Source organism: Stegostoma tigrinum, chromosome 5 (genome assembly GCF_030684315.1).
Source record: "Stegostoma tigrinum isolate sSteTig4 chromosome 5, sSteTig4.hap1, whole genome shotgun sequence".
NCBI classification, from domain to species: domain Eukaryota; kingdom Metazoa; phylum Chordata; class Chondrichthyes; order Orectolobiformes; family Stegostomatidae; genus Stegostoma; species Stegostoma tigrinum.
In genome coordinates, this window is record NC_081358.1 from 99,636,173 (window position 1) to 99,660,965 (window position 24,793).

At 40.7% G+C, this 24,793-nt stretch overlaps 1 protein-coding gene across 2 annotated transcripts in view; it reads right to left on the bottom strand.

Annotated features, from left to right (window-relative positions):
- Window positions 1-24,793, bottom strand: part of LOC125452094 (corticotropin-releasing factor receptor 2) — a 228,547-nt gene that overhangs the window by 24,783 nt on the left and 178,971 nt on the right. For both annotated transcript variants that reach the window (XM_048530088.2, XM_048530089.2), the window contains 4 exons: window positions 23,067-23,220; window positions 20,575-20,635; window positions 14,942-15,014; window positions 1,236-1,321 (listed from right to left, as the gene is read on the bottom strand). In XM_048530088.2, the coding sequence (XP_048386045.1) occupies window positions 1,236-1,321; window positions 14,942-15,014; window positions 20,575-20,635; window positions 23,067-23,220 (374 nt within the window). The remainder of the gene's footprint in view (window positions 1-1,235; window positions 1,322-14,941; window positions 15,015-20,574; window positions 20,636-23,066; window positions 23,221-24,793) is intronic.

Below are 24,793 nucleotides of genomic sequence, written 5' to 3' on the forward strand. Positions count from 1 at the left end.
GCAGAGGAGCAACCTTCCCCTCAACCAGCCACCAATCCACAAGGGAGAAGGGATAGTCACAGCAACTCTCAAGAAGGTTGGCACTGTGCGGGACAAAGCAGCCCACTTGATAGGCACCACAACTACAAACATTTACTCTGTCCACCACATTTGCTCTGCAGCAAAAGTGAGTACTATCTAAAAATTGCACTGCAGAAATTCACCAAAGCTCCTTAGACAGCACCTTCCAAACTCATAACCACTTCCATCCAAAAGGACCAGGGCAGCAGATACATGGGAACACCACCATCTGCAACTTCCCCTCCAAGCCACTCACCATCCTGGCCTGGAGTAAGTTGCTGTTCCTTCGCTGCTGCTACGTCAAACTCCTGGATCTCCCTCCCCAAATGGTACTGTCGGTCTACCTATACCAGGCAGACTTCAGTGGTTCAAGAATGCAGCTTAGGAACACATTTTCATTAGCAACAAGGGGTAGGCAATAAATGCTGGCCCCCATCCCATGACGTTGACTGAATGTGAGGAAGAGTGTTGAGAGATTAGAGGAGCAGCAAGATGCTTGCAAAGTCAGTAACAGCATTTCTTACATTTCATTCCTCATGAAAGCTCTTGTAATATTAAATCCCGGCTCAATGGAGCACAAATTTCTACTGCTGACAGTGTCTGCTATTGCCTGCTGCATCCACAGAAAAATGGTATTCCCTGTGACCTTTAGAGTCCCCAGTAGAATCTCCAAGGAAGATTCAGAGATTCAGAACAATAACTTTCCCAGAATAGGCTTGCATTCTTGTGCTTGCCATTGTCTCAGGAACAAATATCAAACATAACCTAAATGGCCCATGATAAAACTCACTCCTGACAAATCGAGATTTCCAAACTGCTGCCAACACTCGCCATCATCACAGTCAGCTTCTCTTCCCCCGCCAGCCGTTACAGCGAGCTGTTCAGTGAGGCATTAAACCTACTTTTAGAGTGGAACATCCATACATAACTCTATTGCAATGAGGAGTCCTTGCTGCTTCTATTAAATAATAATGGCCTGAGCGATGAAGTAACAAGCTTTAAGGAGAGCTGAATATAAAAGATGCATTAACTCAGCATTTTTCACATGGATCAAAGCAAACAAATATATTCTCTGGAGACAAAGTTGACTGCTGTATCCATGAGTGGTTCCAAATTGTCAAACATAAGAGCAATGGGCTTCACATTTGCATAGTGGCTGCCTGGGCTTTATTTACCTGTACTGCATTGTCTCTGATGTGGTCGATGCCCTCAGCTTAGTCATCAGGATCCTCACAATGTTGAAGAGAAAGACAAAGTTAACCTGTTCAGAAAAAAACAGAACTTCATAACTGCATCTTTGAACAAAAGTGGTTGCAGTTTTACAGTGTGAATATTAGCATTTGAATTTGCCATTCTACAAAATTTTGTTGAAATTGCATTTCTAACTAGAAGCATCATACCCTATTCTCATCATTAACAACTGATGCAGTGACGTTGTTTGGCGGCAAGCACAGAAATCAATTTATATGCAGCAACATCTCATAAATAATGAAGAAATTGCATTACCTTAGGGTGATCAGACTAAACTGGTCAATGAGGGAAAGCTGATCTTTTTGGTTTGTGAGAATGCTGTGGTGCTCAGAGGAGTATTCCTAATTCTATATGAAAATATTTTACTTCCTACTTGGCTTTCTGTAATTTGCTAAGCCACATTTAATCAGGGCAGCTATTTCCTACAAGGATCCTAAATAAAAGACATCACACCCCTCATCTGTATTTTTTTAAAGGCCTAAAGTCTTACAGCAGCCCTATTCAAAGCCTAAGAAATGGACTGGCCAAACATTGAGTCAGACATCTTGCATGAACACTGTACTTGGTCACTGTACTTTTCTTGCTATACATGTTTGATACAGTCAAATTTATGGGCCTGAACATTTACCTTAACTGGCTCTTTTAGGCCACAATGCATTAAAATAAAAGTTTAATTCCAAATTTAATGAGATTTAGAGTTTGGAAAGTGTTTGAAAATTCCAGGCTTTAAGTCAGCATAAAAATATGATAGTTTTTTCAAAAATACTGTTGACACATTTGCATGCGACACCTCAAGTGTGAAAGGCATTCACAAGATGCAAAATTTTGGATAAGGTGTGGTGAACAGCAGAACTTGTCCAACAAATTGGAGACAAAGGAATTTTGCACAAGGGAATTAAGAACTTATAAGTTAATACTGATGAAAGAAATTCCTTATGTACGCTTAATTTATTTTAATCAGTACTGTTAAAACCTTCTCCTGATGACTGCTCTTCTCCAAAACAACAAACTGCAATAAAAATGGTGAGGCTACATAAAATTATTTCTTTTCACTCGCATTTAAATAGACAGCAAAGGCTAAAGATTTCTTTGGTCACTACGTGTAAACATCGTAAATATGCTCCCGAAGACTTCTTCAATCGATTATCCATTGAAATCCTGACTTTTTACCAGGTCATATAAGCCAGTTTCCTAGTTTGAGTTCCCAGTCAATGCTGAATGAATTCTGTTGAGGTGGCTGTTCGGAAGTTAACATCTGCAAATCCTTTTTTAGTTTTCAGGTTAACTAACTCTGCACAGGTCAGTGTCCCATCACCAAGACACCCTTTATTTACACATGCAGAGTTCTTGACACTGATCCGGCTTCCTCAGAGCCAGCTCTCAGAGCAAACAAAGCCTCTGACATCCCTGTTCTTATCTGTTAGCCAGGGCTCCATGATTGGACCAGATTAACAGCCCTAGTCAGGAATCTCATTCTATGAGGTCCACCTGGCTGACCTAGTAACAATCACCACATCAGGGCTTTGCCACTGCCTTTAACCTGTCCTGCCTCCTGCAATGTCATGGCAGTAGTCTAAATGGATATTTCCTGTTGGGAACAGTAGACTTTCTCTTGCTAGGGATGCCCTAATCCTGCAAAGTGGAATAGGGCTAGTGCTGATCGCAACTCTCCTGGGTAAGGAAGAGTAAAGTCAAAGCCAACAGTAAAACTTTTAAGTCAAACTTAATGAATTTTTAAAATTTGTTCTGTTAAATTGGGTGGTGCCTTTAAATAGTGCATGACAGGGCTGGGGAAGAAAAAGTCATTGTGATCCATCTCACTGGTTCCAAAGTTCTTTTTATCTCTATATTGGATTCTATCATGTGTATTCTCAAAAGTTTTTATTTTACTAAAATATCATCCAATTTCAAATTTTTAAATCTGATGTTATTGACCTTCCCAAGCAGTTTGTTGCACATATTTGTCACACACTGAAGTAAGGAGTGAAGCCAATTTGTTCAGCTTCACTCCCATTTTTATGAGTTTGAACTGAAAGACAGCTGCACTTTCAGTAGTCTGTCTTGCAGATGGGATTTTAAGACAAAGACCTGCTGCATTATTTTAAAAATGTGGACCTACAGAAGATCCCCTGGGATTATTTAATAAAAAGCAGCGGAATTGTCCAAAGATAGCAGGATGCTGGAGTCTGGGATAACAAGCTGTAGAGCTGGATGAACACAGCAGGCCAAGCGGCACCAGAGGAGCAGGAAAACTGACATTTCAGGTGTGAACACTTCTTCAGAAATTGTCCCAGTGTCTTACTTAATATACATCCCAAACCAACATCACTAAACAACATTCCCATTAAAAATCGAACTAAGTGGATGCTGTAAATCAGGAACAAAAATAGAAGTTGCTGGAAAAGCTCAGCTGGTCTGGTAGCATCGGTGAAGGAAAAAATCAGAGTTAACGTTTCGGGTCCAGTGACCCTTCATCAGAACTGCCAAACTCAGTCTGAAAATACTACTGCACAAAACCTTGGATTATTTTGGGCGCTTGAAGTTGCTGCGTAAGAAAAGTTGTTGCTTTGACTTTTGTTATGTTCGAAATTTATTCTCATATTAACGAGCACTCGAGAAAAAGATGTAACAAACTAATTAGTGCTGTTAGATTCTAGATGAGTTCACTAATTCATGATTTCACTAAATAATTTTTGTTATTGAGGTTTCTGCTAGTGTGTTCAGCCCTGCTTTCAGGCATTGCCATCATTATAAAAGCTTTTCAGCTCCAAGCAGATTTAATACCAATTAATGTCTTTAGTGTCAGTGCTGAGTGAATGCAGGTGTAGGGAAGATTTTCTTAAGTTCTTTTTGCAGTCTTAATGATTTCATTTACCCTTGCTAGGGGTCAATATGGATTTTTTTGCCTTTGACAGTGATCGAGGTTTAAAATTCAATGACTGAGCCTTGCGTATTCTCAGTTCTTCAAGAGTATTACCTAAACAGTCCAAACAGTGGGGAGGTTAAATGTACAAAGTGATCAATTATTGCACCCCAGCAAGTTAAGAAATTGAAGTCTATCATAATAAACTGGCTCAATGCTGTTCTCTCCCACATCAAACCAACATTTTTTCAAACGACAACAGCTTTCACAACTTTGTTCCATTCCACTAACTCAATGCTATGTAACATTCTAAAATGTGAGGCTGGATGAACACAGCAGGCCAAGCAGCATCTCAGGAGCACAAAAGCTGACGTTTCGGGCCTAGACCCATCTGATGAAGGGTCTAGGCCCGAAACGTCAGCTTTTGTGCTCCTGAGATGCTGCTTGGCCTGCTGTGTTCATCCAGCCTCACATTTTATTATCTTGGAATCTCCAGCATCTGCAGTTCCCATTATCTCTATGTAACATTCTGTCTGATTTACTGTGTAATAATAATTCACATTGAAGAACCAGTTAATATCTTTCTCAAAGGTTCTTTCTCTAATACATACGCCAGACCATTCCTATAATATTTTGCAAACTAAAAGAAAGGGGAACTGGATAGTACAGTGAACCAGAAGCAGCCTTTAATAGCTAAGACCAGAATTCAAATACAATCACCATGTTCTGAAGCATTCTCTTGGCATATGGAACACATAATCACAGAGGAAAGCTAACGGCAGCAGAATATTTAAAAAGAATAACTGAAGAAGCAAAATATTAAGAGGGCAATAGAAGGAAAAGGCATTGGAGTAAATGATTCAGTCGATATTATACCGGTGCAGCAATGTGGGAATGGAAAACCGTAGGGGTGAACAAAGGGATTGGGGATAGTGCTGGAGAACACCTCAAATGGGCATAGAGAGCCAATAAAGAGATTATGATAAAGAGCTATGAATACTGAAGATCTGAAACAAAAATGGAAATTTCTGGGAAAAGTTAGCAGGTCTGGCAGCATCTATGGAGAGAAAGCAGAGTTAATGCTTCAAGGCCAGTGAAGGGTCACTAAACTCAAAGCATTAATTTTGCTTTCTATCCACAGGTGCTGCCAGACCTGCTGACTTTTCCCAGAAATTTCCGTTTTTGTTTCAGTCAAAGAGGTTTCTAGGCCATTACTGTGAAATTTGCTGGGCTGCATATTTGGTGTTAGCCACTCTGCAGTATTTAAAATACCAACGGGGCCAGAAGGAAATCCTTAATCGGCTATTAATGTCTTCCCTACTGTAGATAAAATTGTAATAGGCTGGGGGAGGTGAGCCAATGTCAAGCAGGTAGATGTCAAGAATAACAGCCTCAGCGTGGCATTCAATATTAAGGCCTCTCCCACTTGCCAGACCATACCCATGTCATTGATATGCGGCTCTCCCTCTTGCCAGGATCCCAAAGCACAAAGGTCCTGACCTCAAAGATTTAAATTGGTTTGATCTCGCTTTGTGAAAAAGAACGCAACTTTCTCCAAATTGTCCGAGTAATTGTCAGGTTGAAACCCAGTAAAGCAGAGGGCCAAAGGGGGGATAATTTCCAGATAGCCGCCATGTCAGTGATAGGGGCTGGGATCTGGAAATGATCCCCTCTCACACACATATTCTAAGTGCTTAAGACTCTACCCAATACTTCAGGTCCGATCTTTGATTGAAGACATTGTTAGCTTGAAACCTTAGCTCGGTTTTTCTTTTCATAGGCACTTCCAGACCTGCTGTGCATTTTGAGCATTCTCTGTGAAATGACTGCAGTCTGAGCCTATATACATCTACCAGTGGTCTTTAGACCTCTAGCTATCAAAAAGCACAAAATTTGAGAGAATGAGAGACGGCGTCCCTCTTTTAGCAGTTTCCATTTCTTAGCACCTTCCAGGATGAGGGGTAAGTAGAAAATGTTGCACATGGCAGAAACTTACAGTTATCCAGGCTGACCACAGAAGTACCCAGTGCTACAGACTGTATGACACTGGTGCCCATTATCCTGTGGGCCATGAGCATAGAGACACTGAGAGGTTAATTAATCCTCCTCTTTAGCATCTGCCACCATCTACTGCAAGAGAGAGCAACATATCAATGACATGGGTATGGTCTGGCAAGTGGGAGAAGCCTTAATATTGAATGCCACGCTGAGGCTGTTATTCTTGACATCTACCTGCTTGACACTGGCCCACCTCCCACAGTTCATTACAATTTTATCTACAGTAGGGAAGACATTAATAACCAATTAAGGATTTCCTTCTGGCCCCGTTGGTATTTTAAATACTGCAGAGTGGCTAACACCAAATATGCAGCCCAACAAATTTCACAGTAATGGCCTAGAAACCTATTTGACTGAAACAAAAACAGAAATTTCTGGGAAAAGTCAGCTGGCTTGGCAGCACCAGTGGATAGAAAGCAAAATTAATGTCAGGCTCCCAAAGCACAGTACAAAGCCCTGCTCAGGCAGTCTGAATTGAATATTCTGAAAGAGAATACTGGGTGCATATTGGGGTTGGGGAATTTCAATGGGTGTGAAATCCCACTTTGCAGACTTTATTGCTCCATATAGGGCATCTGGTCTCCCATCTTTATCCTGAGGTGCATTCCAGATCCCAAAGGATCGTGGCTTGGGTCATTACATTGTGAGATTATGAAGGATTCAGCAAACAAACTCTAGGCTAGAGAGGCCCTTGGGCACATACTAAAGAAACCTTTCCCCCTGAGAGATCTAAGCAGAGGAGTCTCAGGTTTAGGAGATCTCCAACTTGTTCAAAGGTGTTGCAGTTGGTCCATTAGTTCTTATTGAAGGTGATTTGACCTTGTTGATGGGAAGTAATCCAGATACCAAGCCTAATTTTGCTTTCATCCATTTATTCTTAGGATGTTGGCATCACAGGCTGAGCTAAATTACCCGCCCCAAGATGTCCTTGACAGGATGGTTATGAGCTGCCTTCTTGAACAGCTGTGTGCTGCAAGACTATTAGAGACCGAAGTTCTGGATTTTGACTGAGTGACACTAAAGATATTCTTCTAAATGGTATATTTCCAAGTCAGGATGGTGAGTTGCTTGGAGGGGAACATGCAGGTGGTGGTGTTCCATCGTACCTGTTGCACTTGTCCTTCTAAATGATTGTGCAAGGTGTTATCTAAGGAGCCATGGTGAATTTCTGCAATGCATGTTATGATGGTACACACTGCTGCTGCTGAGTATTGGTGATGGAGAGAATGAATGTGGATACAGTGCTAATCAAGTGAGCTGCTTTGTCCTGGATAGTGTTAAGTATCTTGAGTGTTGTGAAAATGCACCTATCCAGGCAAGTGGAGAGAATTCCATTATACTCCTGACTTGTGCCTTGTAGGTAGTGGACAGGCTTTGCAGAGTCAGGAGATGGATTTTTCACTGCAGGACTCTTTGCTTCTGATTCACTTTTGAGGTCACTGTATTTAAATGGCTAGTCCAGTTCAGTTTCTGGTCAAGCAAAGCCCCCAAGATGTCAATAGGAGGGAATTCAGTGATGGTATGTCATTGAATGTCAAGGAGAAGTAGTCAGATTTCCCTCTTGTTGGAGACAGTCATTGCCCGGCACTTATGTGGCATGCATGTTACTTGCTAATTGTCAGCCCAAGTTTGGGTAATGTTCAGGTTTAGCAGTATCTGGACATGGATTACTTCAGAATCTGAGGAGTCGCAAATGGTGTTGAACATTGCACAATCATTGGTGAACATCCCCCACTTCTGACCTTATGTTGGAGGGAATGTCATTGAGGAAGCAGCTGAAGATGGTTTGGCCATGGACACTACTCTGAGGAGCTCCTGAAGAGATGCCCTGGAGCTGAGATGACTGACTTCCAACAAGCACAACCATCTTCCTTTGTGCCTAGATAACAAAATGTGAGGCTGGATGAACACAGCAGGCCAAGCAGCATCCCAGGAGCACAAAAGCTGACGTTTCGGGCCTAGACCCTTCATCCTTTGTGCCTGATGTGACTCCAACCAGCAGAGAGTTTTCCCCCTGATTCCCATTGACTCCATTTTGCTAGGACTCCTTGATGACACACTTGGATGGCTGCCGCCTTGATGCCAAACTCTATCACTCTCCACCTCTGGAATTCAACTCTTTTGTCCATGTTTGGACCAAGGCTGTAATGAAACCAGGAGCTCATAGTCCTGGTAGAATCCAAGCTGAACATTGGTGAACAGTTAATGCTATGAAAGTGCTGCTTGAAAGCATTGTTAGTGACAATTTCTGTCACTTCCTGATGATCCAGAGTAGACTGATAGGGCAGTAATTGGCTAGGTTGGATTTTGTCTGACTTTTGTGTACAGCACATACCTGAACTGCTTTCCACATTATTCGGTCGATGCTAATATTGCAACTATACTGGAATTACTGGGATAGGGGTGTGGCAAGTTCTGCAGCACCCGTTTTCAGTATTATTGCTGGAATGTTGTTAGGACCCACAGCCTTTACAGGGTTCAGTGCCTCCAACCATTTCTTTTTATCACAAGGAGTGAATCGTATTGGTTGATGGCTGATACCAGGGATACTGGAAACCTTTGGGCGAGACTGAAATAGATAACTTATGAGGCACTTCTGGCTGTAGATTGCTGTAAATTCAATGATTTACTGTGCTCCCCAGCATTGACGATGAGGAGATTTGTAGATCCTGCTCCTCCAGCATTTTGGTTAATCATCTAGCACCATTTACAACTAGATGTGGCAGGCAGTAAAATTGTTTAGCTCTGCTAAGCCCTTACTTCTTGGCATGCAAATAGTCCTTCCTTGTTTTGTAGCATCAACAGGTTGACACCTTGATCTGAGATATCCCTGGAGCTGCTCCTTGACTGCCCTCCTGCACTCTTCAATAAATATTATGTGAATAGAGGTACAAATCTCTCATGGCAGCTGGTGGAATCCGAATTAGGTAAATAAATCTGGAATATAAATCGAATCTCATTTTAATGGCGACCATGAAACTATCATCCATTGTTGTAAAAACTGAACTTGTTCATTTAAATGTACTTTAGAGAAGGAACTCTTAACTGAAGTCAGACCCATAACAATCTGGTGGATTGTTCCCAGGGATTAACTTCCCTCTGAAAGTGTCTAGTGAACCACTCAGTTCAAGGGAATTAGGGTTCAGCCATAAATACTGGGCTTTGCTAGTGATGCCCACATTTGATGGAAGAATAAAGAAACCCATGTGTAGTAATGGGAATGGAAGGAGAGGGGGCTGCTATGTAATCATAATCACTAAACACCTGTTCTGTGGTGTGTCTAGGAGTTCAGAAGATAGTGAGAATTGCTAGCTCCTGCACAAAAAAAACAAAAAAAAAGTTCTGCCTGGACATTTGTCATTCAACGAGGTATATTTCTCATTTTGTCACAGACATCAAGACAGTGATAGCCCTTGGGGTTGTTGCATCATTCCCTGTTAATGATGAGGCCCATACGTATGCAATAATTGATGCCTTGAATTATCAGGAAGCTTGCAGTCCTGGGAGAATCCATATAGTTTTTTACCCAGGTCTTCAATGCACACCAAAATGAAGATGAAGTCCTGGCTCCTCCTGTGCTGTGTTTCTGCAAAGTCTGGCTTATTTCTGACAGCAACAGGTTGCGATTTTTCTGATATCTCAAGAAGGATCCAGTTCTGAAGAACAAAAAAAGAGTGAAACTGATCTTCATAACCAATGGGAAGGCAGTCCTTGCCCAGATTTCAGTCTCTTGTTTCTCAGAAAGGGATTGACACAATTCTGTCACAATTTCCTTGGAGAAACAAAGCCTTCTGGACTGAGGAAGGGTCACCGGACCTGAACGTTAGCGTTGCTTTTTCCATTCACAGATGCTGCCAGACCTGCTGAGCTTTTCTAGCAATTTCTGTTTTTGTTCCTTCTGGGCTACTGCCCCTCATCAATCCAGTTTCTACAAGACTTTCTTGGGGTCGAGTCTTCTAAGGACAGCCTCCTACTGTTTCTTTCTTACAGTTGCTCTCACCTCTGTCTAGTCATCTAGATGTTCTACTCATATTGTGGAGAATGTGGCACTGCTGCTACCTATACCATGCAATGTAAATTTTCTGCATTTTTATGGTCAGTAGAAACTTAGAAAACTGAGACATGCAGGAATTTCTTGTCCCAGACAGTAGTGAATTTTCTAACCCAGAGAGTTGTGGACACTACAGCACTAAAGAGCAAGTAGATAGATTTTTGAAATATCAGAGAATTGAAGGCTATGAGGAGTTGTGGGCCTGAAAAGCATCAGCCATGATCTTGCTGGAAGATAGGGCAGGCTTGTGGGGCTGATGGTCTACTTCTGCTCCTTCAAACACCACTAGGAATTCCTCACAGTGCATCCACCAACTTTGCCTCAGCACATCTCAGTTGAAAGTATCTCAGCTACAGCTTGTTGAGTGCCCTTTAAATAGCTCCAGTATTGTCTACGTGTGAATTATCCAATTTTGATATCCTGACATTATGATGACATGATTATGCACACTTAGAGACTTTTGGGCACATAGAAGCACAGAAAATAGGAACGAGAGTAGGCCATTCAGCCCTTCAAGTCTGCTCTGCTATTCAATATGATCATGGCTAAGCATTCACCTCAATACCCTAGTCCTGTTTTACTCCCCATACCCTTTGATCTCTTTACCCCAAAGAACTATACGTTACTCCTTCTTGAAATCATTCAATGTTTTGGCCTCAACTGCTTTCTATGGCAAAGAATTTCACAGACTCACCACACTCTGGTTGAAGAAATTTCTCCTTGTCTCAGTCCTAACTGGCCGTTTCCCTAACCTTAGACTGTGATAAAAACTGGAAGAACTGCAGAGGCTGTAAATCGGGAACAAAAAGAAAGTTGCTGTTAAAGCTCAGCAGGTCTGGCAGCAACTGTGACCCTTCACCGGACCCAAAACATCAACTCTGGCATTTTCTTCAGAGATGCTGCTTAGACTGTGATGTCTGGTTTTGGACTGTCTAAATTGGGAATATCCTTCCTGTGTCTACCTTGTCTAGTTTCTATGCAATTGCCCCTCCTGATTCTTCTAAGCTCCAGTAAGTATATTGCTAACTGATCCTGTCTCCCTCCGTGTATGCTGGGAACTTAACAGCATGCCCTATCCCAGTTGATTCAGGCTTTATAAATTGTGCATTATGGTACTTCTCACACTGTGGTGTTCAGGCTTTGTATTTAAATTCAAACACAGCACTTGTGCCCAAAAGCTTTCTTTTAAATAGATTTTCTGTTTAGAACGTAATATGCGGCACTTAAATCAATCTGTTTCTCAATAAACAGCAGTTTTTTTTTCCACATAACAATTAAAGTTTTCCACTCTATCACCCTTCTGCTGGTGTGCGACCATCAGCGGCAATCAAGTTATGTGAATGCCTCTTGCAAACCCATTGACAGCAGCAGGTTAAAAAGTTGGGATGATAGACAGATCATGCTGCATGAGAGATGCTCTGTGCCCAGCTTCCAGATCCTGATTCTGTAGAACAGGGTGGTGAGATTTTTCCTTGATAGGCAATTACTGGATATAGAGACTACAAAACAGATCGTGACATCAGTTACCATGACACAGATGTATATGAAGGCATGAGCAATTGCTGCATCATAATAACATGCTGCATGGAAATGGCTTTGGCATGTCACTAATGATATTATAATACCTTTACACCTGGTCATGGTTATGGTATGAATGATCACATTGTTTGGACTGATCTTTACGTTCTGCTGCGAATATATACTACAGAGCTGACACTGGATGCTTCATTTTTAATCATTTTCTCTCCTGTGTCCCTTCATGTCTTGCCACAGGGTTTTAAGTATAACAGGATCTTCCACTTTTTTCTTTAAGAATATTTTGTCTCCTTATAATCCCTTTCACTGACCCATCCCTTAACCAAAGAGGTGAATTGCATTTACTTAGCAACTAATATGCAGTAAAATGCCCCAAAAGAAATATCAATAAGATATATAGAAAAAGAAGCAGTGAATGGGAGGGTGATTAGCAGCATGGTCAAATATCTAGGTTTTAAAGTATCTCAATGGAGCAGGGAGGTGCAAAGGAATAATTTAAATTTATGACTTTGGGATAGAATGCAGCTAGCAGAGGCTCAGAATCATAGAACTATTGCAGCATAGAAGGAGACCAGTTGACCCTGGTACCTAACCAATCTCCTACATTCCCCCCATTATTGCACATTATTTTTGTCCAAATAATCATCTAATGCCCTTTCAAACACCTCAATTGAACCTCCCTCCACTACGCTTCCACACAGTACATCCATTTTCTAAGTAACTGCTGAGTGAAAAGATTTTCCTCCCTTTCACTTCTGCTTCTTCTGTAGGGCACTTTAATCCATGCCCCCTCATTCTTATTCTTTTTATGAGCAAGAACAGCTTCTCCCTTTTTATTCTATCTAGCCACACATGATTTTGAAAACCATCATTAGATCACTTCTTAGCGTTCTTCTCTCCAAGGAGAACAGTCCCAATTTATCCTTGTAGTTGAATTTCCTCATCCCTGGAACCACTCTTGTAAGTCATTTTGGCACTCTCCTCAATGTATTCCCATCCTATAATGCGGTACCTAGAGCTGGGATCTAACAACTAGTTGGACTAAGGTATACACAGCAGAAAGGCTGGGAGTCTACCCAGCTGGGCAGTTGAATAGTTGAACCTTGAGATGGCAAAGGCAATGACAAAGTTTTTGTCAGCAAATGGATTGGCAGAATGGTAGAGGCAGGAAATGGATGAAGGCAGGCTTTGTGATGCAAAAAATATTGAGGCAAAAACTCAATATGTGAGTCCACTAGGATGTTGGGAAAGTGAACAATCTGCTTGAGCTTGGGACAGTGGTGGGGATGGTGATGGATCTGATGGAAAGGTTATCACATGCTATTTGAGCCAGAAACTGAAGAAGATCATTTCACTCTTTTCAACATTTGTCATTTGCTTAGGTACTGCCTCAGCTTAAAGAGCTTTTGTTGAATTTGACCCTGGGCTAAGCTTATGAACTTATATTCTCTCCAGGGCAAAACTTTGCTTTGCTACACTACCTACTTATAGAGGCTTGTTTGTACAGGAATTATATTTGGGTCCAGTAACTAGGGTCCAGGTTTCTTGGAGTCCTGCTGTGTTTGGATTGGAGGGCAAGGTCACTGTGTTGACTGGTGAGGCAGGGGACCTGGACCAGGCGCAGCATAGCGGCCCACGGTTTCTTCCCTGCCTCTGTTAATTTCTAACTCTCCAATGGCTGCTGAATCATTTATTAATGCCCTTGTCACTTTAACTTGACAATTACAATGTCAGCAGTTAAATCATCCATTAACTCCGTTCATTTAAAACTCTGCTGCCCATTACTTATCCACGAGCAGCAACATTTTCTTCTTACATATATTTTCTTTTCTTATTTTTCTTTTTCTTTTACTAATGTGCAGTTTAAAACTACCTTAGGAACATAGGCTTGCTTGATGAGAAAATACCAAATTCTACCTAGTTTACCTTCTATCATTCCATATGATACCAGGGTAATGGATTTCTTAACTGACAATAATAATCACTCTCTATTAATTATCATATAACAGACCAAGACACAACAGGAAGAAAACCCCACTGCTGGGCAGCATTGGGAAACATTGGTCCAAAGTCAACTAGTCCTTTCAAATATGTTACATTTTCTACACATCATGTTTAAAATTGTATCCCTTTTGCAACTTGTTTTGTGAATTATTGAAATAAGCTGAACCGGGGAATATAAGCAGGCTATATTTTCACTTGCTCACAATCTTTGATGGAAATAATGCATTGATTGGGAAAAATGAGGTCCAGAATTCAAAAGTAAAAGGAGTCTATTTCACAGCAATCAGTTTTTTTTTTCATTCTTGTGAGCACAGGTTTGCAGAAAAATAATCCATCCAGAAATAGAGGGATCGAGTTCCGGAACCAAGAGGTTATGCTGCAGCTGTACAAAACTCTGGTGCGGCCGCACTTGGAGTATCGTGTACAGTTCTGGTCACCGCATTATAAGAAGGATGTGGAAGCTTTGGAAAGGGTGCAGAGGAGATTTACTAGGATGTTGCCTGGTATGGAGTGAAGGTCTTACGAGGAAAGGCTGAGGGATTTGAGGCAGTTTTCGTTAGAGAGAAGAAGGTTGAGAGGTGACTTAATTGAGACATATAAAATAATCCGAGGGTTAGATAGGGTGGATAGGGACAGCCTTTTTCCTAGGATGGTGACGGCGAGCACAAGGGGGCATAGCTTTAAATTGAGGGGTGAAAGATATAGGACAGATGTCAGAGGTAGTTTCTTTACTCAGAGAGTAGTAAGGGAATGGAATGCTTTGCCTGCAACGGTAGTAGATTCATCAACTTTAGGTACATTTAAGTCATCATTGGACAAGCATATGGACGTACATGGAATAGTGTAGGTTAGATGGGCTTCAGATCGGTATGACAGGTCGGCACAACATCGAGGGCCGAAGGGCCTGTACTGTGCTGTAATGTTCTATGTTCTATGTTCTATGTTCTAAATACGCTATGCCATATATTAATAATAATTGTGGTGAACAAGTAATAACAGGGCCAGTTTTAGGAAATTGCAGTCCTATTGGGTCACAAAGATAAGTGAGGCAAAGGGTCTATTTTCCTATCCAACAAGTGAGGCTCCTAAACAGTGGCATAATGTATTTACACACTTACCAGCAGTACGAGTATCACTGGTCCCTGATAGACATAGTCCATATATTTCCCTGGTACTTTTCCAAACCAGCATCTGGAAACATCAAGATTCATATCAGTTGCCACTGGATTTGTTCCAACACAATCACTGTGTTGACAGTCTGATTTATTCAGATGATTTACAAGTAGCAATTTAAAAATAAAATGACAAAGCTGCAGGTGATGACAAAGAATAAGGAGCACTAATCATTTTCTGCACTACAACTTATGCAAGTACCTTAATGTCCCATGCACTTTAAATTGCAGAAATGGGACTTTCAGGTCATACTTTGTCCATGCAGTGAAAAGACATTCAAAATAAGCCCTTTGTCTTGCAATCACAATAACTGGTTAAATATTAGACTTAATTGCAGCTAAAAATATGCAGAGCTCCCTGGTAACATAATTGGTGAATGCACCCCTGGGTGTTGGACTACGCTAGCGGGTCCCCAGATACTGCTGTTAGATAATACAAGTCTGGGCAGCAGTTCAGCTACAATGGCTGATCCGTTTGAATTGAGTAGAGGAGACATCAGCGAGGAACTCTGCTCATGACTCCTGTTAGAAAGCAAACATGATTTTCAGAAGGTTTCTGATAAAGTCCCCCACAGTAGGCTGGTTAGGAAAAAAAATTAAAGACATGGTATAGCAGGTAATGTACCGGCATAGTTTAATGATTGGCTAACAGACAGAAAACTGAAAGTAGGAATAAACAGACAACTCTCGCACTGGCCGAGGGTGACTAGTTGGGTACTGCCAGGATTAGCGGTTGGGCCCCAGCTGTTCATAACAGATATCAATGCTATGGAGGAACGGACCAAAAGGAGTATTTTTAAATCTGCAGATAATATGAGTCAAGTGAGAATGTTGTGAAGAAGATGTGAAAGAGCTTCAGGATTTGGGCAGGCTTAGTGAATGGACAAGAACCGGGCACATAGTGTGGAAAAATATGAGGCTATTCATGTTGGTAGTAGAAGCACTTGTGCAAAGTATTTTTTAAAAGGCAAAAAGTTGGAAAGTGTAGGTTTACAAAGGGAACCTGTTGATAAGTAACTGAAGGCAAACGTGCAAAAAATTATGAGGAAGACGAATGAAATGTAATCCTTCATTGCAAGAGGTCTGAAATATTGGAAGTTTGAAGTCTTGCTTCAATTATATCAGATCTTTGTTAGACTACACCTGTATACAGTTCTGGTCTCTTTATCTCAGAGAAGATTTAATGCCATAGAAGAAATGCAATGAAGATTCCTCAGACTTGCTCCTGGCAGTACCATAGAAGAAATGCAATGAAGATTCCTCAGACTTGCTCCTGGCAGTACTGTAAAAATAAAGAGAATGCCATTTAGGTCCGAGATAGGGAGAATTTATTTTTACTCGGAGGGTTGTGAACCTTTGAAATTCTCTACCACAATCAGCTGTGGAAAATTTGAAAACTGTCTGGACGTGTTTAAGGTAGAGATAGATGGATTTCTGAATACCAGTGGTGTACAGGCTTTTGGGCTTGGGGTTTTGGTGAATGTAGGCATTGAAGTGTGCAATCAGCAATCATATTAAATGGTGGGAAAAGGTTGAGAGGCTGAATGGCCTAGCCTAACTCCTATATTCCTTTGTGCGCAAGGTGAGAGAGACTATGATCAGGTGCTGTTATGATGAACACTACTGTCAGTTAGTCAGAGATTACTATGTAGATTCACACCCAATGCTTCAAGAGTTGGATGTGATGCCAGAATGAGAGGTACCAATTGCAAACAAGTTGCAAAAGAGGGAAGAAAGCCATTATGCCAGGATGGCATAAACATTCAGGAAGCAAGCAGTTACATTTGAGTGAAAGTTTGGATAGTGTGTTGCAGAGAGCCAGCTGTTTTTGTTTTAACCTGAGAGTTAAAAGTGGAACTGTGAGGTTAACTGTGAGTTACAGGAGATCATATAACTTTTGGAGAAGTTGGATTTGATACTTTTGTGAGACTGGTTGGTACCAGGTGTGTGTGGTTGGAAAACCATCCAACAGCCGCTTTTATAGAGTCATAGAGACCAGATCACCGAGTCTCTGCCAGTCTAAAACAGCCATCCAAACATTCTAATCCCATTTTCAGTATTTGGTACACAACCTTTTATGCTTAGACATTTGTTGCCCTGACAGAAAATCTTTCAATTCAATCAATCTCCCGTGGGAGCTTTTTTGATATTTTACACTCCTGATCAAGTCTTTTGAAGAATTGATGAGATAAGTCGCAGTTTGTCACAGGACTCAGACGAGCAACTGCATTCAGATCTCCGAAAATATGCAAGCCAAGATAAATCTCTATGTCCTGTCTCTCTCGCTCTTTCTCTGTGAGTGGAAGAGCAGCAGCACTAATAGAATCTTAGACAGAGAATTTCTAACTCAAGTAAAAAGTTTGTTCCAATTCTTCTGAATAGAAGATCGCTGGGGTCGAGAACAAACTGATATCATTGCCAGAAGCCAAAAGAACTGTGAGAAAGGCACCTCATTCCATCCTTATGGTTTGGATTCCTGATCCACAAAATTTGCTCATATTTATTATGTTTTACAACCACTCTATTTCTGCATAACTGCCTGTATTGTCCATCCTGTTTATGATTATGTGCACATTTAGATGCAAATGGGAGTTCGGTTTGAAGTTCGCACATTGGTAATTAATAATCATTTTTTACCAAGTTTTAAAGTATAAGTTTGTTGATAATAAATGAGTTTTATTTACTTGTTTATTGTTGAAACCTGGTATGAATTGCTTTCATGTGGTGGTCAAAGTCAGGCAAATTACCATCTTATTGATTAGATTGGCATTCTATGCATTTTTGATGATTCTTCGAATCATGGGGCTTGATTTCCAGTGTCCTCTCCTCATATGGGACATGGTATTAATGATGTTTGGCTTCTGTTAAAGCTTGGGACAAGAAATGTTTTGCTAAGAAACAGCAAATACCACACTTCAGTTTAATCTTTCCTTTTTTATAGGTTTGCAGAAGCTAAGCAGGCACATTTTGTCTTTCAAAAAACATGCTTGAAGGACCAGCATCGTGTTCTATGTATGTTTTCCAAATGATATGGAAACATTTGAATGGGTGTAGAAATTTACATGGTTGGAAACAAAAATATGTGGCCACACATTTCAGGAAAGGTTTCTCAGGCTGGAATTCTCTATTTGTGATAAAGCAAGACTGAGGACGGATCTAATGGAGCAATTTAAAATTATGAAATATTTTGATAGAGTGGAGACAGATAGAGCATTTCCACTGGTGGGGAAGAGCATTCCTTGCCATAATTAACATAAAATACGCCAAGAAATCCAACAGGGAATTTAAATGAAACCTTTTTCACATAACAAGTGGTAAGAATTTGGAATGTGGTACCATACAGAGTACATACAGCAAATAGTATGGATGGATCTAAGGGGAAACTCGATAAGTGCTTAAGGGAGAAAGGAATAAATTGTTACAATCGTAGATGTAGTGATGAAAAAAAGGGCAGGAGTCTTAAGTACTGAACAAACACCAGCATGAGCTGTCTGGGCTGAATGGCCTGGTCCTGTGCTATATATACCTTGTATTTCTGAAAAAAAGGTCAAAGCTATTATCTTTCACTCTGTAGGATAGATGCTAAATTCCAATATTCAAAGCCAGCAATAATTTTTACTGAGCGAGCAAAGATTTATGATCATTGGCAAGTTGACTCTGTTTGGTAGAAACATTGCCAAGGAGAATACACCAAGGAATGACTGACCCAAGCTGGTTTGATTAAAACAGGCACTGTGTCTGGACTTATACTCTTCTCTTACAGAGGACATGTCCCTGCTGCATGTACATAAAAGGTAAAAAGTAAAGTCAGCATAGTCCTACTCTGTCATTAGAGAGATAACTGAAAGTTTAACCTGAGAGTCATCATTCCTCAGACAAAGCGAGAAGTTGAGATGGAGGTGCCTTCATGGTAACTTCAATCAGGAGAGGAATTGAGCCCACACTTTTGGTGTCACTGTATTACAAACCAACCAGCCAGCCAACTGAGCTAAGCAACCTCCTGCCTGAATATATTCAGCTTTCAGCTTGTGTAAAAGAACCAAATTGCAAAACCAACAGAATTTTAATTTGGTTCTCTGTGTGATGCCAACTTTCACATTCTTAGCATACTCAAGGTTATTCAGCAACTACTGTCCAATGACCAACTACTGACATCAGGTATTATGTTGCTAGTTCAGTACATCAGTCCTCTTCTATTAGTAAAAATTGAAGACACATAAGCGGAACAGGTCAATGACAGACAGATCCTACCAAACACCTTGTCCCTTCTGAAATATCAAGGTGTATATGTTTATATGTAAGTACAACTAAACATGTAAGTGCACATATGTGTCCATGCATGCACAGGGTCGTTTTCCTATTCAAACTGAAATCATCTCATCAAGAGCCAAACAATAAGAAATAACAGAACTTGCGGATAGCAGTGAAGCTCAAATTTCAACAGTTTAGCTGTTTTGGAAAGGGGACAGATACATTTTGCTACCAACACTGACATTAACTGCCATGGTGACAGAAGCAGAACCAAGTTACAAAGATAATAAAGATCTCAAGTTCATGTTCGATAATCTTAGTCAACAAGCATAGCCTTGTGACACTCCATGCTAACCAGACCAAGAAGATGCTGTTCTTTGTGGATGGAAGATTTTATCCACGAGCAGAGTTCTTCATTCCTCATTTTCTTCAGAATGCGACAAGACTAAATAATTTCAGGTTGAACAGCCAGTACCAGACTGCGCAGGTTTTATTCTATTCTGAGAATTAAAGCTTTCTACATAACAGATGGGATTTTCCACCTCAGTGCTCCTTGTGCATAGTGGGAATCCATGCTAGGGAAATGGATAGCGTCAACTCAATGATTTTCTCATTATTGATTTTAATGGTCAGAATACTTGCACACAATGAGAAGCATCTTGTACATGTGAACACTCACCAATCAATATCCCTTAAATACTGACACTCAGAAACATCCTGTTGTTTATAAAGCATGTCAATCCCATAAAGTCTGAAAATTAACAAGGAACACCTTGCAAATTCTGACATTCCATCAGGAAGACCTTCAAAATTCTGGCTGTCACTGAGAGCCATCCTTCAAACACTGACACTCACTCAGGAACATCTTATAAGTATTGACATTCAGTCAGGAACATCCTGTGAACGCTGGCCCTCAAACATGGGATGACTTGTAAATACCGGCATATATTTAGGACCACAGCACAATAAGGGAGTCTAAGACCTGTGTCCTCACTAATCCCACAGACTTATCACTGGCATCAGAGTAAAAACATACGTCAGTCAATTTTTAAAAAATTTTCCCCAGTGTCTCACTCTGCCCTCTTTGAGAAGCATTTCAAATGGTTTCTGATTTTTGTTTTCTTACTTTCTGGGTTTGTTTCTTTGTTTCTTTGACTGCACAATCTCTTTCCATCAGTCATTGGTACTTATTTCAACACACTGAATGGAACGAAATGCATACATTTTATGAAAGGAGGGAAGTTTCTTTCTTTTACACTTTTCTCACCTTAAAAATACTAATAATATAAAACTCACAAATTCAGGCTACATCTTAATACATTACTTACTGCTCATTTTCATAATATAATTTGCCTATGGCCCAGGCTACAATGATAGGACAGGGTATGCCTGTGGAAGAATAAATACTTCAGTCAGTTTTAATGAATGAACGCAGTTTTTAAAACAGCTACAGATTGATACTAAATGTTGATAATATGCAGAGCCTGTGTGACAACCAGGAGGTAAGCCGTTTTACACAAAGCTAAGAACAACAAAGCTTGAAATGAAAAGTGTTACAGCATTTATGTGTGACAAATACATAAAGTACATTGTGTGTGTGTGTGTGTGTGTGTGTGTGTGTGTGTGTGTGTGTGTGTCCAATTAAATACTGCTAAGACAAAACCAATGCTGTCTGTCCTTGCTCCAAACTCTGTTTCCTACATAGCAGCATCCCCTCACCCCCAACTCCCTGGCAACAGATTGCTGCTGTTTCTGCTACCTAATTCTTTGGCTGTGCTTTTGATCTCTTTCCTTCAGTCATTTAGCAGTTATTTCAGGATATTGGATGGGATGGATTTATTCTATGAAACTACAGAGTTTTCTTTCTTCTATGCCTTTTTCACCTTTTCACCCGAATGAAAATCCCAAGTACATGGAGAATATAAAACTCACATATTTAATTGATGCCTTAATATTGTTAATTTTCATAATATTATTAATCCAGTCTACATTGCAGGGACAGAACATGCTGGTAGAAGAAACACAGGATCATTTTGAGTCAGTGTGTAACCATGAGGCTGAGTCGAAAAGTAGGAAAGTGACCTGGAGGGAAACCTTCTTCAGAAAACCCACCAGATCTTCTGGCAGTCAGGTAATACAAAGTTCCACTCAGTACAGCTTGTCATCACCATGGTGAAGGCTGTGGTTGGAGCTGGGATACCATTGCTCCAGCCCACTCCGAATGCACAGATGGAGGACCAGAGGCAAGAACGGTGAGTGTTGTTTGAAGGCCTTTCTGGGGTCGGGGTTTGGAACTGTGACGCAAGGGCAGGAGAACCCACTCCTTCAGGCTGAGTACTTTGGTTGTGCACAAATAGTACAGTTTGAGGAATTGCACCTCTATTTTAAATTCATTCCTAGCATGTAGGCATTACTGACTGGACCAGCAGTTATCATTTATCCCTAATCACCCAGACAGCAGATAAGAGTCAATCACGTTGCTGTGATCCTGGAGTCACGTGTAGGCCAGGCCAGGTAAGGATTGGTGAAACTTTAGTAAACAACATGATTTTTGCCAATAATCAACAGTGTTTTAATGGTCATCATTAGATTCTTAACTCCAGATATTTTTTAATTTCAAATTCCACTATCTGTCAGGGCAGGAATCAAACCCAGGTTCCCAGAACATCACCTAGGCCCTGGATGAATAGTCTACAGATAACACCATTTTGTCATCGCCTTCCCTGATTACTCCCCACAAACTGACAGACTGCTGTACTGGTAATTATTTGGACAGTCCGCTCTCCTTTGTCCCAGCTGGAGTAGTTGAAGTAATTGCAGCCCATTTGGATTGAAGCCCTTAAGTGGTTGTACATTGACCTCTAAAGGGCCTTAGTAGGCATTGGTTTGAAAAGATCAATCAACAGCCTTCCTACCCAGAACTTCATTCTGATATTAATGGTGCAGGTTAGGTACCTCCCAGTGTCAATCACCCATTTCTCAGGTCGGGAAAACTCTGCCATTAGTCTGAGGCTCGACCTTGTGATCAGCTTCCAGCCATCTGTTGGTACCTTCTTCAAAACCACCCATTCCCACCTCTGTAACATTGTCCTGGATATTCTGATAGCCAGACAGTCATTGGAGCAGACTGGAGTTGATTGTTAGGGCTCTATGAAATGCTGGATGCAGCTGGCTCTGTGGGAAATTGCAGATTCTGATTGAAAATTGTTCTATGTCTGGAAAGCTCTGAAAGAACCTGTTCATGTCCTGGAATTTGGAGGCTTTAACTTCCATTAAATTAGTAGTTTCCCAGGAAATATTAGACATTTGAAAATCTAGTGTAACTCTCTCAATCCTCCGTTATATTTTTGTTTCTGTAATTCTGGCCTCTTGCGTCTTCCCAATTTCAAGGTCAGTAGCAGTTTAAGAAGGCTGCTGCCTATCACATTCTCAAGGCCAATTAAGGATGGACAATAAGTGCTGGCCACATCCCAACAGCTTTTTAATGACTTTTTTTAAAATGTTGCACCAGTTTAAGGGACTAGGCCTTTAATGAAGTCCCTGGCTATGACAGTCCCTTCTCAGCGATCTCCGCCTCTCTATCTGACTTTTCTCTTTCAACACATATTTTTAGAAGCTTCTTCTTCGACCAGGATTTTTGATCATCTGATCCAATTTCTTCACATTGGCTTCATTGCATGCTTTGTTTTGTAATGTTCTGCAAAGTCCTTTGGGACTCCTGTTATTACACCATATTAAAGGTTCTATATAAGCTGTTGGCTACTTAACTGTTCTTCTGTGATGGTTACTTTAACAAAAAGGCAAAAAGCTCATGACTTACACCATCCAATGAACAGAAATATCCATTTGCGCAGTTTATCTGTGGAGTAGGTCATCACTATAGCTGTGTGGAGATAGCAGCCCTCGACAAACATCCAGAAGAAATTAGTCACCACAAAGTAATTGAAGATAGTTGTGATAAGACGGCACCAGGGCTGAAAAGAAAGATTAAGTTTGCAGTTAAACGTATTATGTTTATATAAAAGAACAAGACTAATGTTGGAAGGTATATGTTGCAAGGGTTTACTTTCATCAAGGAAAATCACTTTTCTGAGCTGAGAGTTGAAGATTCAGGGTGGAGATTGCATACCCAGTTTGATGAATGCCCAGCAATCCTGCAAACTGAGCACTTAATTCATCATCCTGTGCTCCAATCTACTCTTTTGTCACGAGAGATTCATCTGGCATTAGTGACCAATGAGGCATTGTATATGAGGTGATGAATTCCCATCAAATCCCTCTCGCCTTCTCTCCATGCCCAGAAATATTCCTGATTCTGCTGCTGAAAGCTTTAGGACAGGTTCTAGGCAACTAGGTAGCTCGCTGATTTGCCCATTGATTCTGGTGGAGACAGTGGAGATATTAGCTGGTCATTCTACTCTATGTATTATTATGGCTGATTGCACAATTATCCAGATGTGGACATGCCTGAAGGTTTTACTCGATCAACGGCAAGCAATTTACCCTTAGTTGAGAAGTATTTTGTCTGATGTCATGTCTTGGGTAAAGCCAAGTTATTCAGTACAAAACTAAGGGTTAAGCCATAGATTTCCTGGACAGTGTAACATGTATTCATTGGGCTGTTCAAATGTCTATTAAATTGTGAGACAGGTTTTGATATTTATTCTAAGGTATCTGAGTTCTGAATTGCGTTGATATTCGTCAATGCTGAGGACTCAAACATTTATCTCCATTTCCTGTACACTGAGGCACTTGTAATTCCTTCCAGGTAAAAGAAAGAACTGTTTGTGGAATAACATTCCTTCTGCTGTAGATTGATAATCAGTGAAAATATTCTCTGCTTTAGAGATCTTAAATTAAAACAAAAATTCTTAGTGTAGGTGCATTTAACCTCTATCCCCATTTACCCTGAGAAGGTATATGTGAGCCACCTCTTTGACCTCCAGCAATTTGATTCAAACTGACTGATTGAATATGGCATTTCAGAGGGCATAAAATTCAATTACATTCCAACAAGACTGAGTAATGGCAGGAGGCTTCCAACACTGAAGGATGTCAGTGAAACAACTGAGCTTTTACGAATGGTCCATTTTCTATGGTCATCCATAAATTGCCAGAGTTTGTTTACTTATCTGTTTGTTTTGTTCACTCAGGTGGCATTGGCATCAATGACCACATCAACATTTGTTGCCCATCCCTATCTGCCCTTGAAAAGGGGCAATGAGCTTCTTGAACCACTGCAGTTCATTTGGTGTTAGAGCATTCAGAATTCTGTTAGGGAAGGAGTTCTAGGATTTAACCTAGAGATACTAAAGGCGCAGTGATTTGTTTCTAAGTGTCTTGGAGTGAAACTTGCTTCTGTAGGTGTTCCCATGTATCCTTTGCCCTTTTCCATCTAGATGGTAGTGATCGTATGTTTGGAATGAGCTGCTGGAGAAAACCTGGTGACTTACAAATGTAACTAAATACCAGAATTGGGAGAAAATCCATTAAGCAATCCAATCAGGCAACTTGGAGGCTCTATCGCAAGAATGACGGAATTTATTG